Below are 18,626 nucleotides of genomic sequence, written 5' to 3'. Positions count from 1 at the left end.
GAATAGACTATAATCTTAATTTGCGAACAGAACCCTACACACTGAATTCTGATTTACAAAGCCCCTTCTTCAGATGCCATAGTATTTTACATGTTTGTAAAATGTGAGGGTATTTTTAAAATGGGTTTACTTGTTATTTGTGTAGACATTATTAATAGGATACTGAATGGTTGCATCAAAACCTCATAAAAGGAAAGAATCTTACATTGTGTGATGTATAGTGAAATGAACAGATGACTGCCTAGATAAATACTAGATAAATTAAGTACCCCGGTGTGTGTGTGAAAAGCTTTATGATGCCAAGTAACCTGGAATTTATGCACACATCTGCATGCAGACAGAAAAACTATCGTACACAAGGCAATTGGTAAATTGGTTGTTCTGAAACTATAAGGGCCACTGGCTCTTCCCATGCCACTTTCATTTTTTCTGAGGTCTCACATCGGAAAACTGACCAGGCATGATCTCAAATAGCTGTAAAAACTGACATGAGGACTGAGCATCTGGATAATCCACTGAGCCACAGAGAGCAGTGACTCCTTCTCCCTGCTGGATCAATAGTGGCATTTTCTAGGACAGTTGGCTGTATATATGCATTTAATATTGAAGTGGAAAGAAGAAATGAATCTGTTAAGCACTCTCCTGTTCAGATACTTATCAGATGCCTACAGGAGTTCTAGAGCTGTAAATAAATATCTGCTAAAAGCCTGGTGTTCCATTATAGACTCAGTCAAGATAAGCTCCTTGAGCCTTCCTGCCTTGATCCATTATTGTAAATCTACCATTTCAAAATCAATATTTGGATTAGTGCAATGCTGATGCTCGCCAAACAGGAAAACTGCCTGAGAGAACTATTTCTGAGGGCTTCAGAGGCATCCGTTGGTACAGTCAAGCAATTGATACCCTTCTCATCAGCAAAGCCAGAAGTTGCCTGAAAGACTACCAGTATATTTATCTGTCCAATCTGTCTAGCATATGAACACATCCAATACCCTACATACCTGTTCAGTATGAATGAGTTTTTAACTAATTCATCTAGCAATTTTTTTTCAATTTTTACCTGAAATATTTAAAGAGGTCCCGGAGTAAGATGTGCATGCACTCCCTACTACAAGAAAAAGTCTCAATACCAAAGCTGCTGTAGGAAGAGTTTATACCAAGTACTTTTCATTATTAAATGCAACCTTAATAGATGAAGGATCCTTCAGTTTTAATCAAAATTTCAGATTAACAAGAGCATCAGGAGTGGTATTTAACTTGTTAATGGCCTTGTAACAGTTCAAACATGTTTACACAGAAATAAGCTTCCATCCAAAGTATGAGAGAAACATCAAAATAGTTTGTTTAAAGCAGCCTTGTAAAATTCTATTCACCCCCTTTTCTGAGCCAAAGTAGTGGTGTCTGGTTTTTTTTTTTTTATTATTATTATTATTAAAACAGGAACGGGTGATTAATTTTTCAACACAGGAAGAATTAGCACTTAGTTTTTGTGCCTGGGCTAGTAAGTTTTCACAGTCATGGTTTAAAGCAGTGGATCTCAACCTTCTTGATGTGGTTGACATGGGCAACTTTTGAAAAGAAAAAAAAGTCAGACCAATCATTTATTAATATATAATTTTAATATGTCAGTTTAGATGTAATCATTTTTGAAATTGTGATAGAGAGGTAATGATGCATTTAGACTTTAAAATACAGAGGTCACTGCTTAATGTGATCAGTTTGGTGCAAGTAGTAACTGACAGTACAAGTTACAGTCTTCAGATGTACTGCCATGCATTCAGAATGCTTCATAGCAAATACACCATTTTTACAAGAGGAGAGAGGAGGAACAGAAAGAACCTAGCTGCTCAGGGTGACTGTTCCCTCCTCCCCTCTCGTGAAAAATGAATCAGCTCCTCCTTCCCCCGCCCTCCCCTGGCAACCCAAGACCTGGAATGAGGGGGGCTGAGAGGTTCCCACCAGACCTGCCACTCCCCCAGGCCTGGGAGTGGGGTTGTAGAACTTTCAGAACACCAGAAGTGTTGTCAGGGGCCAGGATACATGTGGAAGTGTCATCCTGCAGAACTGATGTGGGGCTTAACGGAAAGAGTACAAGTGATCGCGGTCAAGAAGGAAATGACCAGAACTTCTGGCAGACGGCAGATGCAACAACCATTAAGGGGACCACTTCACACATTACCCCACTCTGTGTGCTCTCAAATGGTCAAAAAAACATTAAGAGCTAGGGCAATTCCTTCAGTCTCACAGTAAAGAGCTAAGAGACTGGAGTGAGAATCCTGAACAGATGGTTATCTATATAGAAAGGAAGATTTTGTGATGGGCTTTAATGTAGGTAAGCACTTCAAATACCCAGGGTGAACCTCAGCTTAAACCTCTCCAACGCATCATCAGTGATCTACAACCCATCCTGGACAATGATCCCTCACTTTCACAGACCTTGGGAGGCAGGCCAGTCCTCGCCCACAGACAACCTGCCAACCTTAAGCATATTCTCACCAGCAACCACGCACCGCACCATAACAACTCTAACTCAGGAACCAACCCATGCAACAAACCTCGATGCCAACTCTGCCCACATATCTACACCAGCAACACCATCACTGGACCTAACCAGATCAGCTACAACATCACCGGCTCATTCACCTGCACGTCCACCAATGTTATATATGCCATCATATGCCAGCAATGCCCCTCTGCTATGTACATTGGCCAAACTGGACAGTCACTACGCAAGAGGATAAATGGACACAAGTCAGATATCAGGAATGGCAATATACAAAAACCTGTAGGAGAACACTTCAACCTCCCTGGCCACACAATAGCAGATGTAAAGGTTGCCATCTTACAGCAAAAAAACTTCAGGACCAGACTCCAAAGAGAAACTGCTGAGCTCCAGTTCATTTGCAAATTTGACACCATCAGATCAGGATTAAACAAAGACTGTGAATGGCTATCCAACTACAGAAACAGTTTCTCCTCCCTTGGTGTTCACACCTCAACTGCTAGCAGAGCACCTCACCCTCCCTGATTGAACTAACCTCGTTATCTCCACACTGATATATACCTGCCTCTGGAGATTTCCATTACTTGCATCTGAAGAAGTGAGGTTCTTACCCACGAAAGCTTATGCTCCCAGTACTTCTGTTAGTCTCAAAGGTGCCACAGGACCCTCTGTTGCGTTTTACAGATTCAGACTAACACGGCTACCCCTCTGATACTCAGTTCCTAGTCTATATTCCTTTGCATTTCTTCTCACAAGTGATATACTCCCTTCAATGATGCCAAGTCACACATGCGTGCTACTGAACCTCTAGTCAAATAACTGTCAGGCTATACAGTACAAGAAATGTCTGGCTGAACTAGATTAGCAGTATTTTTAGATGCACTAGGTTGACGGCTCAGTACTGAAGCAGTTAATCCCATCCACCCTTTTAACCTTTTCTAGTCCTTGTTACTTTCTCTTACCTTAAAAAATTACAGGCCCAGAACACAAATCAGATACAAAGCACTTTAGCAAGATGTTCAAAATTTTTTACAAGAAATACAAACTTTGAATCAAATACTGTAAAAACAAATTAGCAAATTACTTTGGGTCACAAAATCTGTTTGATAACATAGGAACAACAGGCAGAACAGTATGTAAATGGCAAAGGGGAGGGGGAGAAGTGTGATGAAAAAAAGGCATCCGTAGTAGGATTACAGCATCATCACTACAGTATGTAACATCTAAGACAAGAGTTGGTTAGAACCATCTAGGATTTTAATCATCTGTATTTCTATCGCGTCTTTCATCCAAGAACATCAAAGCACATTACAAGCATTCACGAAGCCTAACATCTCTGGTATTTGGAGGGGTGAACAGAGCTACAGAGGTTGTGACTTACATAAAGTCACAGCACAAGTCCGTGGTGGGAGCCAGACTCCCAGTTCCCCTCCTCTAACCACCAGATGCACTATTCAAGAGGCGAAGTATGTACTTCATTTAGGCTATGTCTACACTATCACTTTTGTTGGTCAGGAGTGTGAAAACCCCCCCCACACCACTCACTGTCATAAGTTATAACAACAGAAGCGCTGGTGTGGGCAGCGCTATGTTGGCAGGAGATGCTCTCCCACCGACATAGCTACTGCTGCTCATTGGGGGTGGTTTAATTATGCTGACGAGAGAGCTCTCTCCCGTTGGCAGAGCGGCTACTCGGGAGACCTACAGCTGTGCAGCTGCAGCAGTACAGCTGTGCTAATGAAAGGTCTCTAGTGCAGACATAGCTTTAGTGATCTACTTAAGAGTTTGCACAGTTTAATTCTACAGTAGAAAAATACAAGAGGTACCAATAGAGGATATGAATAGCACAGCATGGACACAACCATTTAGGACCAGAGTCAAAACTGGCTCTAACTTCTACACCAGAGAAACCCTAAAATGCATTTCTGCAGGGTTAAGCTACCCTGTGCATAGGGTGTCACTATGTATAAGTAAAATTAACATTTTGTTAAATCTGTTGCCAAGTCATTAATTATTTTCCCTCCAGTTATTTAGCAAGTAATTATACATACACAATGGAAATATCCTGATTTATTCTTTACTTCTCTATTGCAGGAATTGCATGCTCCGTGGGTGGAGGTCAAGGCAGGCTAGCTCACAGCAGCTCACCAAGCTATCACTTTTTATTTAAAAAAAAGCTGCTAAAGCTTGGAGTGCAAGGTAGATCTTTGGGAGTATAAAGAAAGCTTTCAAAATGTGAACAGAGAATCAACTAATGTAGACAGTCTAAAACAATTCCAAAATGTGCCGAGAAGCACTGTGGTCCACTGGATAGGCCAGTGTGCTAGGAGTCAGGAGATCTAGTTGCACTGGTGCCGACTTTGTGATTTCCCCAGGGGTGCTGGAGCTCTGCTCCACCCCAGGACTTGCACTCACTCCTCCCCTTCCCCCAAACCGCCTCTTCCTGCCCCTGCTCCGCCTCTCCCTCCCCCCCAGCACCTCCTGCACACCGCTGAACAGCTGATCATGGTGGGCGGGTGGCACTGGGAGGGAGGGGGACGAGCTGATTGTGGCCCCACCAGCAGACGGGAGGGCTGGGGAAGAGGGGAAGAAGCTGATCCAGGGGGCTGCCAGTGAGTGTTGAGCACCTACTATGTTTTTTTTCCATGGGTGCTCCATCCCCAGAGCCTATGGATCTAGGTTCTGTGGGAGTTCTGCCAGGGATCGACTATGTGACCTGAGGCATATCTCTGTGCCTCTGTTTCCTGCATCCTTGGTCTGTCTTGTCTATTCAGATTGTGAACTTTTGGGGGAAGTGACTATCTTATTACACATTTGTACAGAGCCCACCACAGTGGGGAACCCATCTCCACTGATGTCTCTAGGTGGTACGGGAATAAAAGTATTAACTTTTTGTCTTAATGGTATGTTAACTCTGAACTCTATTGCTAATTTAGATGTTAACATTATCAGCTGACGTCACTGCCTACAGTGCAAGAATGTTCGTATTATGAAAATCTCTGTCTATAGTCGAGCATGAGTGGTATCTCAAATGAGTCGAGCTTAGAAATGTACCCTTTATTAAAATAGTCAATTCAGCTTCAGTCTGTTGGAATAGGATGGGGGTGAAGAGAAGGGGACAGGAAGGCTGTAGACATTTCATTGGTTTTGGTGAGGAAAGCAGAAGCTATTAAGCAGCAAGACCTTGAAGTATTCTCTTTTTACAACTTGTCCCTGTAACAAAGCAACTGGGATGCAAAACAATGCCATAATTAGCTTTTTTTTTTTTTTTTTAAATTAAATAGAGTAAAGGCTATGCTAACTGTGGTCACCTGTCCTAATGGCCAGGAAAAATTAAGACCCCATGAGATCTTTTCCACATAAGTCACATCACTTTATGCAGTAACAGATTATGGTGGCCAGAAAACACCCCTTCCTTTGGTGACTTACCAGATTTCACAGTATGCCACCTATGTCTGCAAATATATATATAAAACCTCTTAGCAGTCCAACTGTTTCTTTCATGTGCATGTGATATTTCACGATAAAATTAACTAAAGCCCCAGCCACGACTTTCAGTCAGCCTTCAGAAAAATAGTGAGACCTGGCTTAATCTGCCAACCATTCTAAAGAGGTCCCCCCTGCGCCCCTCCCCCCCAAAATAGAAAAGGACACTTACTGCATTCATAGATCTGTTCCAGTTTGTCCACAGATGACAGGGAGAAGAATTTGTAACCTGACTTACTGCCAACAGCTAGGGACCTGCAAAGAGACATCAGATTAGTTCATTAGGAACAGAAACTGAATAGACTGTCAATAGACTAGAATATAGCAAGTTTCAAAACTCTCATTTTGTGATCAGCTCAACAGGAACGATAATTAATTGAATACTCAGGTTCTCTCAACAGAGAGAAAACCAGATCGTTTCAGCATTTGCCCCAAATGGGAACTCATGTTTCACATTTTTAACAGGGCACACAGCAGCCTAATTTAAGCCTGCAACCTGAAGCAATCACACTAGTGATTTCTTCACCCCATTCTGTACCCCAAACAAAAAGCTTTAATTTAGAGTTAAGGTTGCTTAAGCAATGTAACCCAGTGGAAAAATACATAATTACAACACCACCATTAAAGAGGGCCTGCAAAGGTTTTTTTTTTTTTGTTTTTTTTTTTTTAAATAAAGCTTGGGCTCATTTTTTGCTTCTTGACAACATACAAGATCTTTTCCTACAAAGTTTCTGCCAGTTTTTCACCTGAGAAGTTATGGAATGTCAATTCTGGTTTGGCTAAAGGACTCTTTGAGAGTCTCCGAGTTGTTAGCTTTCAATATTTCAACATCCGTACCATTCTGTATCTTTAAATACTGGGTTTCTTTCTCCAAAATGCTAGCCACTGATGTTAAACAGATGTTAAGAACAGAACAAAAAGTTTTAAACAATTTGACTTAAGCCCTTCTCCCTCCCTCCGCTCAGTTTGCACTCTTAGCTCATAATGCCATTGCATTAATTTTCCCGAGTCTTCAAGAATAGGACTTGAATTTTTAATATAAAGAAGCCACAGCAGAAAAACCTTTAACGGCTCATCTTTCAGATCTTCTTATACATCATAAAACAGCAAAAGATGACATGCACAAGTTGTCTCCCTTTTCAGATCAGTTTTTAAATCACCATTTTACATAAATATCCTACTACTCTTATAGTTCATACATTTCATTAACAATGTGAACATTCAATGTGAAATTCAGTTTGTATATTCCAGCAACCTGAACTCTGACCCACAAGCCATACAAACTCTATCAACAGATTTATCACCAAGGCTTGAAAAAGTCACTCAACTATAAACCCGAAGACTAAAGCCTATTAGCCAAGGTGAAGAATACCTGTGTCACCATCACTCTAAGCCTGCAGGCCCTTGAAATTTAAATGAATACAGTACACTATATTTAATTGTAAAACATTAACAATAAAATAATATCAATGAGAAAGTTAAAAGGCAACTTACTATGTCTCTTGGGGCTTGTCTACACTGCCCGCCGGATCGGTAAGCACCGATGGATACAGCGGGGGTCGATTTATTGCGTCTAGCATAGACACCGCGGTAAGTGGATCTAAGTACATCAACTTCAGTTATGCTATTCAAGTAGCTGAAGTTGCGTATCTTAGATCGACCCCAGGCGGTAGTGTAGACGAGCCCTTGCTCTCATTATGCTTTCCTTTCCTGACTTCAAAAGTGAGCTGTATTTAAGTTACAAGGGTTCCAAAAAAAAGTTAGACTTCAGCCCTGAAGTTTCAATAGGAGCCATTTTTAATTCCTCTGAGCTCTCAAACTATTAAACAAATTTAAATCCATCTTCCTAGAAATTTAAACTTGCAGTGTAAGTGATGTCATTTCAGTTAAGAAAATATGCTTTCCTACTTTAAAGGATTTTAACAAAACCAAAAAAAATGCAACTGCCAAAAAACTGTCACTACCAACACCTTTAACAGTTTTGTATTTAAGATGTCTGGGAGAGGCAGCAGTAGTAACTCTCTTCAGAATCAATAACATTCTTATTAAGTGAGATACCTTTAATACAGATACGAGGAGAGTATAAAAAGATTAATTTCTTTTTGTTGCCATTGTTCTATGAAAACACCCACAAACACACTAAATTTACTTTTGACAACATTGAAAATATGTTGGCCAAAGAGCAGATTGCATCCAATAAATGTATGGGATTTCTTTAACCTTTATAAGGATGGGTCCAGTGAATGTTTATCTGGATTCCATGAAAGCATCTAAGATTGTAAATCAGGAATGCAATGAGTTCAGTTCTTCAGCTGTGTCAGACACCAAGAATTTCCCTTAAACTAGAGAGACAGGATACAGTCATTTGATATAGAAAGGCAATGCAAATCTCACTTCATGAAAGCACACAAACATGTAACTGGCTTCAAATAAATGGAGTCACGAAGCAGAGTTACAAGGACCCAGTATGATTTCCCTCATGGGCAGTTTGTTGCTTCCTAGTAACAAGTTTATAGAGAAGTATCTCATATTTCGTATGCAACACCTCATAACTTTCTGTATTATATTTATACATCTTAAATGGGCACTATAGCAGATGGTTGTATCACCATTCCATTGACAGGTCCACACACACCAGAAAGGGTAGTTCTAGTTTGTCGTCATTTGGATTACCTGTCGCTCCTGCTCCCTTAAAAAAAAAGGCTTTAAATGTTAAGGAAGCAGGATGGATAAAAATCAATGATTTAAAAAAAAAATTGATTTTTTTGATAAAATGCTTTTTGAAGAAAAAGCCCATCTAAAGATAAAGAGACATTATAGCTCAGATATCTCGTCATGGAATAGGGATTATAAATTCTAATTCTATAGTATGAGACAATATATTCATGTAATGTTTAAGAAAAAACTTTTGTAAATGAGGCCTGGTCTACACTTGGGGGGGGGGGGGGTGTTTCGATTCCGATTTACCTCCCGTCCTCACGGAGCGGGATCAATGGCCGCGGTTCCCCCATCGATTCCGCTACCGTCGCTCACTCCGGTGGAGTTCCGAAGTCAACGGGGAGCGCGTTCAGGGATCGATATATCGATCCCCCGATAAATCGATCGCTACCCGCCGATACAGTAGGTTGTCTGGATGTACCCTGAGTTTCAATAGTTCATGGATTAGCGACCCAATTTTATGGGGTTTCAGGGGCTTCTGTATAGATTATTTAGGTTAATCTTTCTATGTACCAAATATGACTCAGTGCTCAGTCTAGAAGATTCCATCAGAAATGCTTAGTTTTGCAGTTCACAAACTGTGGGTTTGTGTCTCCAGAGATAACATGCTTGTTAACAGCAATTTTTTAAAAATAAATAAATAAATATAGAGGCAAGAAATAACAGACCTCAACCCTATTGTCCCTCTGCAAATTTGTGTACACACAGTCAATCCCTTACCTCTCTCTAAAAGTGCAAAGTTTCAAAAAGTTCAATGAATAGAAGGTTGTTGGGGGTGGAATAGATCTGGACAAGGAGAAGTCTGGAGATAAATGTGAGACGGGAGGGACAGACAGTGGAAACAAAAGTGAAACTGAGAAGCATATTCCAGAAGTCTTTCCGAGTGTAGCCTTCATTGATTTGAGATCTACCAGACCATCCTCTCACTAGCAGGGAAAACCTATAACGGCAGCAGGCCGTAAAAGAGACCCAGTTTGGGAATAAGAACCATTCAAGAAATATATGTTTGCTAATGATGTTTTAAAGAAAGTCACAACAGTGAACTGGTGGAAGTCACTTAAGCACTTGGATTCAGAGACTGTTGAAGTGATAATCTCACTTTTAACAGCAGTAGCTTCGTCTGCCTGTGTAGAAATAATATTTTCTTCCTTTAGACTAATTCATTCCAAATTGAGAAATTATTTGGGACCTGAAACAGCAGGAAAGCTTGTTTTTCTTTTCCAGATTATCAACAAACAGGAAAATGAATGAAGACGACTGAGTTGGCTGCAGAAGCCGATATTTTAAATTTCTCATGTTGACCTCACTGAAATAGTCAATTTAATTTTTTTTTTAATATTTCATTTAACTATTTTAGTTAAACAATTTTAACAAAAACAAACCTGATTTTAAAAACTTGAATATTCAACTAAATTCAAAAATTCATATGCTTGTTTTGTTAAAATATTATGTTTGCTGTTGAAGAAAAAAATCCAGAATATAACACATTGTTGTTTTAGTTAAATAAAACAATTTAAATGTCTATCTGGTGATGTTCTCCTCCTAGCATGGCAAGAAAATCCTCCAAATACTATTGATTAACCTGTTGAATTGGAGATAGTTCACCTCCCAACGACTTCATAAATATCTGCTTCAATTACTTTTGGTAAATGAAATAACCAATCATTCATTTTCTGATATAGCTGTAAAACTAATCTGAAAAGTTTTCAAAATAAATCACTTTAAAATGTATAGTGTGTACTTTCTAAAAAAAGAAACCTCTCTCTGAGTTGTGAAGAATATGTATTAAGATTATAACAACTAACAAGAATACACTTTTATGTAGAAATCCATGATTAAATCAAGTCTTCCTGAGTAGTGATTTAAATCAAATCCACCCTGTAAGGAAGTAGACAAAAAAAAACACAATGACCCACCTTCCCAAACTGACACATTTCAAGGACGTCATGGTTAAGGGAGCTCAACTGAAATTTGTGGGTAGGCAACATACTGAGTGGTAAAATTGTTAGAACAACAAACAAACAAAACAAACAAAACCAAAAGTCAGAGCCAGAAGAAGGAAACCATAGAGCTGTCCTCCCATCACCAGGTGGGGGCCTGGAGCAGAAAACTGTCTTATTGTATCTTTCTGGGTCCACAATTTGCAGGAAAAGTCACTAAAGGCTTGTCTACATGGGAAAGTTTCACGAGTAAGTCTGGTATAACTCCTTGTGTGGACGCTCTGGGTACATCTACACAGCAAAAAGCCACTCAAGGCAGCGAGTCTCGGAGCCTGGGTCAACTGACTCAGGCTCAAGCTACGGGGCTAAACATAGCAGTGTAGCTGTCTGGGCTTGGGTTGGAGACTGAGCTCTCAATCCTGGTAAGGGAAGAAGGATCTTCGAACCTGGTCTCCAACCTGAGCCTGAATTTCTGCACTGCTATTTTTATCCCCACAAGCCAAATCAGCTGACCTGGGCTCTGACTCGCTGCCACAGGGGATGTGTGTTGTTTTTTTACAATGTAGGCATACCCTCTTATTCAGGAATATGAATGACTTTTGCAGCTTAGCTTAAACCACTTCCAAAGTGATGAAACAAAGAATAAGGCGCTCGTGTACTGGAATAAGAATGTCTGCACAAGAAATTTCAGTGGTATAATTCTACTGGTTTAAATTCACACCCTGCCTCATACTGGTATAACTTCCCCAGGTAGACAAGCCCTCAAACACCAGAAATCACTGTCTAAATGATCCCATCCCACGGTGAAGACTAATCATTTTGCCAAGCAAAGAGTAGGATTCCCCCAATTTCCGAATAAAATAATGTAACTATGTGGAAGGGTATAGGATCAATAATCCATTATGCTGGTGCTCACATGAGCAGCAGCTGCCAAGAAGAGGGTACAGTACAGCAGGAATTTAGTTTATGGTTTAGGCGTTATGTCCCTTCATTATTGCCAATATTCCCAAGTTAGTGTGAAATTGAGAGGTTTTTTAAAGCAGTTATTGATTTTAATATGTTAAAATTCTCTTACACATTATGCTACATGTTGTAGGTGTTTTTCATATATCCTAACTTGGTATAAGTGTCCTCCATTAGAATTTCTTCATATATTCTATTTTTTCAAGTTATTAATAATAAATTATGTACATACTGTACACTAACTAGTCTACTCCGTAATTTGCACACATACAGCACTCTCTCCTCACGTCTCAAAGACAATTTTATAGTATGAGCAAAGAGTTCATTACTTTTACAAAATGCAGCTTTTTTTACTAGTGTACTATGTACGCTCATAAATTATTACAATTACATTTGTCAAAGGAACAGAGTACATTTTGTGATGCAGCATCGTTTCCTTCCTCATTTTCTCGCTAATTTCAAGATTGTCATTCACAACAGGTGTTCCCATCCTCGGTGATAATTACTTTTAATTATTTCTGGGTGTATATATATTGTATAGGTCAGTGGTTCTCAAACTAGGACCGCCGCTTGTTCAGGGAAAGCCCCTGGCAGGCCAGGCCGGTTTGTTTACCTGTCGTGTCCACAGGTTCGGCCAATCGCGGCTCCCACTGGCTGCGGTTTGTCGCTCCAGGCCTGGGGGCTGCAGGAAGTGGCGTGGGCCGAGGGACGTGCTGGCCACCCTTCCTGCAGCCCCCATTGGCCTGGAGCGGTGAACAGTGGGAGCCATGATCAGCCGGACCTGTGGACGTGGCAGGTAAACAAACCGGCCCGGCCCGCCAGGGGCTTTCCCTGAACAAGCGGCAGCCCCAGTTTGAGAACTACTGTCATAGGTGATCTGCAAAGAGCTAAGCAATTGACTTGTGTCCTCTATTGCTTCTACACTACAAATAAGGAAGGCCTTAAAAGAGTTCTCTTTGGGCTCTTTTTTTATAAATATGTTCTCTTCCTTGCTTTTTTACATTAGACATTCAGGTCCTGTCTAGCTCAGAGGACATTATCCCAGGATAAATTTTCCCCCAAAGTCTAACCAGTTGCAGCATAGAAAAGGCTTCAGCAGCCAAAACGATATGTTAATAACTTGTTTAGTTAAAACTGCTTTCCTAATACTACAGCCTGATCTACACCAGTGCCCCGATCAGTTTTAAAACCCGTTTGAATTTCTGGAAGAGAATTCCTTAATATAGACAAGGCTTATGATGAAAGAAGAACTAGTGAAATGACATCCAAAGAAAGAGTCAAGAAATGAAAGTTAATTGAGGAAAGATTTTTTAGTCATAACTGTTTTAAAACAAATTAACACCAGTTTAGCTTTAGTGACCAATAAGCATTTTACAGAGATATCTGATAAATAGTCAAGACCATCACCCTTCAATTAAGATGAGAGTTTATGATACACGGACTTCAAGACATTTGATAGATCCTGCAGCAAAACCATGGAAGACCAGAATGGACATTCTTGATATTCGTAATGTTTTTAAAAAATTCTTTCAGGCTCTCTTTATATATCATAAAGCAGCAAAATAAGGGCAAAGTTATTTAAATTTGCAGATTACCTTTAATATGCAATGGCAAGTGTGTATACTTAAATGTGTTTGTATAATTAAATGTGTGATTGTAACAGCAATTGATGTTTGCTTAGACAGTGAGTATAAAAGATGAAATACTTTCAGAAAGGCTGGATTTGGGTTTCAAATCAAATTATTCACTTCCCTATTGTAATTCTGTAGCGTTATACTGAGCAGTAGAATGGAGGAAGTTGAGACAGATCAAAAATTGAATTCTGAACACAAAGCAGACGACCAGCTCTTCTAATTAGAATTTCAGACGATCAAGAGTACCCCTTTTAACTGCCTACTCTCCCAGGACAGCAGAATCAGGAAGTGTTCGACATGTGACTTCCTCTCTCATGTCTGCTCCTGATGACATTAAGGAGATACCAATGGGGTCTGAAGAAAATACCTCTACCCCCCCACCCCCCAATTTTCCTTCTGGCCTTCAACCCTCTTTGACCAGAAGGAAAGTTACTATAATGTGTGATCCTGCAAGACAGAAAAGAGAGCTCAAACAGAGGAAAATAGAGGACAAAGAGGTGAATGCACAGTGTTCCCTGCAAGTATACAGGCAGGAATGCAAGTGTTCTGAAAGCCGAGGGAGGAGATTCCCAACAAGTATGGAGATGCAAATATATTATAGGACAACTTTTGTTTACCTAGAGCATCAGCAAATTGGAGCATGCTATAATTTCAAAAGTGTAAGCTTTTGCTACGAATATAGAATTAAGGGAGGTTAAGGCAAAAAGAGAGAGCTAACAAGACACCAGGATGATTAAATTTATAGACTGATAATTGGTTCATGTGATTCAGTGTATAGTAATGAGATTAGGGATGAAAAATATTTTGATGGTGCCTGTCAGTACCACTATAATTAAAAAAAAAAAAAAAAAAAAAAAAAAAAAAACAGGAGTACTTGTGGCACCTTAGAGACTAACAAATTTATTTCAGCATAAGCTTTTGTGGACTACAGCCCACTTCTTCGGATGCATAGAGTGAAAAACTATAATTAAAGTTATGTCAACATTTTCATTATAAATCCTTCCTCAGGACTTTATTTCTTACCTGGAAATTTTTTTTTTCCAAACCTAGATAAATGTTGGCATAATTGTCTGTCCAAATGGAGGAATTTATTTTAAAAACAAGAATTACAATTAAGCTCAACATTTTTAGAAAAAAAATTGGCGTTATTATTCAGCTAGTTTTAAGAAAAAACAACAAATTTCACAGGCAGTCTAATGTGAAGTCTTGGCTTTCTAGTACACATTTGAAATAGCAGAGGCCTCAAATTAAGGTACTGCAAAACATCATTTCCAGACAGTTTCACCAAATTTTGTCACTGCATGTAAATTACACTTTAATTACAAGATTACACACTGTAACTAACCTTAAATTTTCATGTAAAAATTTATACCCTGTGGAAATTCATATAAAAAACTTAAAACCACAAAAGGAATATATTAATCTGTCCAAAAAACAAGCACAAAACACTCCCTTATGAACCTACATATTTAAGATTTTATATTTTGGGATAGGTTATGGATACAGCACTCAGATTGCCTGCAAGCTTCCATTACGTAGCAGTGCTAATGCACCAGAATCCTGATATGCAGCCCCCTCCAACCTATCCCAGTCTTTCCTAATCAGAGAATACCAAGTCATGCTGATTTATGCAATGGTAGAGCTAAAAGGGAAATTGACACATTCAGTGAAAACTACCCCAAAAGGAAGCAGGAGAAAGAATTCTTCTCATTAGAGCATCAAAGGTGTGCATGGGTAGTTTTTAGGCAAAAATCCCAAATTCCAGCACCAAAACATTCCCAATCCAAGACAGACTTTAGGTGTTGAATAAAACTAAAGCCATGTGCTCATTTTCTGATAAAAAGGCAAGTAAAATCTTTGTGAATTGTGCCTAAATCACTAGAAGCTACTGTGTCACTACACAAGGCACCTGTGAAAGTACTTTTAAAATGCTATTTTCTAAGAAAGACAATGAAAAGCGGGATACCTACCTGCTTGATTAAGGAAACATAGTTCCAGGATGGGGGGGAGGGATAGCTCAGTGGTTTGAGCATTGGCCTGCTAAACCCAGGGTTGTGAGTTCAATCCTCGAGGGGGCCACTTAGGGATCTGGGGCAAAATCAGTACTTGGTCCTGCTAATGAAGGCAGGGGGCTGGACTCGATGACCTTTCAAGGTCCCTTCCAGTTCTAGGAGATAGGATATCTCCATTATTTTTTTTTTTTTTTTTTTTTTTTTTTTTTTTTTTTTTAAACTGAAAAACCCTATGTAACACTACAGCAACTTGTGTATTGGCAGTATTCTTTGAAGTTCCAACATTCCAACTTCAGTAAGTATGTACCAAGTGCACCTACAGTCAGGTATGCTGTATTTGCCGCCTACATAATGAAACAATTAATTGTCCCCCTAAGGACAGCTCTTTCCCATCTTCTTCTACCTTCAGATCATTCTTTTCCACAGAAATTTGGAACTATATTAAATTCAAAATCTTAACTTCTGGATTTTATATGCAAACACTAAAATACAAGTTAACTGAGTGGTGCAGTAAATTTCCAATACCTTCATTCAATTTTAAACAAATCTATTTACAACTTTAGACTTAGAACACATCCTGGCTATTAGGTCCCTTATGACACACTGGATCAACATTTCATAAGGGAATTGCTTTTTCAACAGAAGCCTTTAAGATTTGCTGTTTTATATACTGAGGATGTTTATTTTTATATATCCACTTCAAGTTGGGCCAGCTATCAATAAATCTGCTTCCTAATTAAAGAGTAAAGTTTTTAGACTTGTCAACTTGGACAGCATATTTTAACTTCAAAAAAGTTAGATACTAGTCCTTTAAAATGGTGATAGAAAGAGGTGAAGAAATCATTTCTAGTTTATTATCCTTTGACTTGATTTACCTAGTGACTGGTAGAAAAAGTTGTGTACTTAGTATCAAACAAAAAATGTGCATACTCTGTACACTGAAGTGCATGCCGAGCTGAATAAGGTACACAATATGATGTCCCAAAAGAAGCTGCAGAAACACATTTAGTTTGAAACAACATACAACAGAAAGTTTATGATTTACTTACAACATGCTCGAGGCTATTTTTCCTTCATATTACTAGATACCCTCCCCCTAAATCCCTTGTTCCAAGTCTATTTGTATTGTTTCCCTGCACTATTCTCAATGCAAGTACAACAACCAAGTTCACAGTATATCCTACTCTTTCAGAGGTTATGGATGTAGTAGTATTTCCATTCATTTTATAAAGCCACCACAGAGAATCGCCACTGCCTTCACAATCTCAGTGGGTTTTCTACACTTAGCAATACGTGCTGAAAAGGGATCAAGAGACTTGAGGCTGCTGCAAGGAAAAAAGAGATTTGATTTCTTACTGTTCATTTATAGATCTACCAAAGAACAAGTCATTAAAAAAATAGCTACTCATACTCCCAACCCCAGATCCTTTCCTCTTACTTCCCAAGATGGACTCCCCTCAATGCCAGATTTCCCTTTGGTTATTCCCCCATAAATCTAATCTCTTAACCATTTACAACAGTGCAATCCTCCTTTACATAATTCATATCACCTCTACTTTCTCTTGTTACCCATATTTAAATGGTAAGTATTAAACTTCTGTCAGACTTTCCAATGTTATTCTTCGATATGTATGGATTTTTTCTCCCCACCACATCAACCACCACTTTCTGTGGATTTATATTATGCATCCAAAACAGTATTTCACAGCTAAGGAGACTGAGACGCATACACAAAGCTAAAACATTATGTTACAATGGACATAATTCAGGAGATAAGTGTGATGTGGAGTGTATTACCACCCGCTAGAAGCCAAAACACAAGAGAAATAAGTGACATTTTTAAGAAGCATGTTGTTCTTTACGAAAAGAGGGTGCCCATGCACTTTGAGAAAAACAAGACACTGAAGGAAGCATCTGCTAATGAAATATCTCTGAAAGTTATTGCACATTATTTCAACACCACAGAGACAGGGTTAAGAGAAAGTTACCTGAAAATACAACCACAATGAGTTGCAAACCTAAGCCTCACTAACTCCTTAGGGTCCCATCCCGCAGTCTACCCAAAACACTACCTTCTCCTAGAGAATGGACACCAGAAAGTGAACAAGGGAGACATCCAAGGGAGACCCAAAGGGAGGAGCACATCTCAAGGATAACAACTAAAAGAAGTATCAGAGGGGTAGCCGTGTTAGTCTGGATCTGTAAAAAGCAACAGAGTCTCCTGTGGCACCTTTAAGACTAACAGATGTATTGGCGCATAAGTTTTCGCGGGTGAATACCCACTTCGTCAGATGCACGTGAGGGTAACCACATCACAGACCAGGCAAACTTTGTGGCGTTAAGAGGGAGAGCTTGCTAAACATCCCTACTTGTATGTTACCCTTCAAGATTGCATATGACAAACTGGGCCTTATGCCTGCACCTGCCACAGATTTACTGCATAACCACAACAAAGTCATTTAACCTCTCCGTGCCTCAGTTTCCTCAGCTGTAAAATGAAAATGATACTGACCCAGCTCTGACAAGCACTGCAGTCTATGGACCAAAAGCACTTACAGAAGCATTATCTTAAGAGCGGGGGGGAACTGAAAACAGAAGTGCATCCTTCTTGATCCGAATTGGGGGAGTGAGTGAGGGGCTCAAAAAAAGGCAAGTATCCTATCCAATGGGGGCAGAAGAGTTGGATGGGGAGCGAGCTGGGTGCTGGAACACTTTGCACAGGGGAGGTGCTAAGAGCCATTGAACCAAATTGTAAACCCAGTAGAAGATGGAAACCACTCCCCCCCCCGCACTCCTAGCTCCAGCACCTCTGGGAGTGAGGGCTGTGGAGGGGGCGCCCTCCAGCAATAGCCGGGGGGGGGGGGGGGAAGCAAGGGCTGACGAGGAAGAGGGCACACTCCAGCAACAGCCTCCCAACGGGTGAGGTGCTGGGGGGGGGGGAGCACACCCCCGCGGGCAGCGGAGCAAGGCGGGCTACGCCCCCCCCCGGGCACGAGAAACAGGCTGCACCGCCCCCTTACCCAGCCCAGGCTCCCGCCGCGGCCGCCCCCCCCCCGCCCCCAGGTCACGGCCGCTGCCAGCGACACCCCGAGCTGCCCCCCGCCCCCCAGCCCGCTCCGCCCCCCCCTTACGTGTTGTCCTGGTTGAAGTTGGCGAAGAGCAGCTGGCCGGAGCCGGCCTCCCCGCTCTGACTGGCCAGGTTCATGGCGCCTCCCTGGGCGGCGGGACCCCCGGCCGGCGGGAGCTTGGGGGTGCGGGCTCAGCCTCAGCGGCTCCGGGCCTCGCTCGACTCCGACCGCCCCCTCATCCCTTCCAGCGCCTTGTTTACGCTCCGCTGGCCGGAGTCCGAGCGCGCCTGCGCCATCCCGCC

The 18,626-nt window shown here is 40.7% G+C and overlaps 1 protein-coding gene across 1 annotated transcript in view; it reads right to left on the bottom strand.

Moving 5' to 3' along the window:
- WIPI2 (WD repeat domain, phosphoinositide interacting 2) overlaps positions 1-18,626 on the bottom strand; it is a 35,907-nt gene extending 17,281 nt beyond the window's left edge. Inside the window, exons 1-2 of the mRNA XM_054041192.1 lie at positions 18,388-18,626; positions 6,162-6,244 (exon numbers count right to left, since the gene is read on the bottom strand). Of these exons, the coding sequence (XP_053897167.1) occupies positions 6,162-6,244; positions 18,388-18,461 (157 nt within the window). The 5' untranslated portion in view covers positions 18,462-18,626. The remainder of the gene's footprint in view (positions 1-6,161; positions 6,245-18,387) is intronic.

This window comes from Malaclemys terrapin, chromosome 10 (genome assembly GCF_027887155.1).
Source record: "Malaclemys terrapin pileata isolate rMalTer1 chromosome 10, rMalTer1.hap1, whole genome shotgun sequence".
NCBI classification, from domain to species: Eukaryota; Metazoa; Chordata; order Testudines; family Emydidae; genus Malaclemys; species Malaclemys terrapin.
This window is presented reverse-complemented; position numbering and strand designations above follow the sequence as displayed.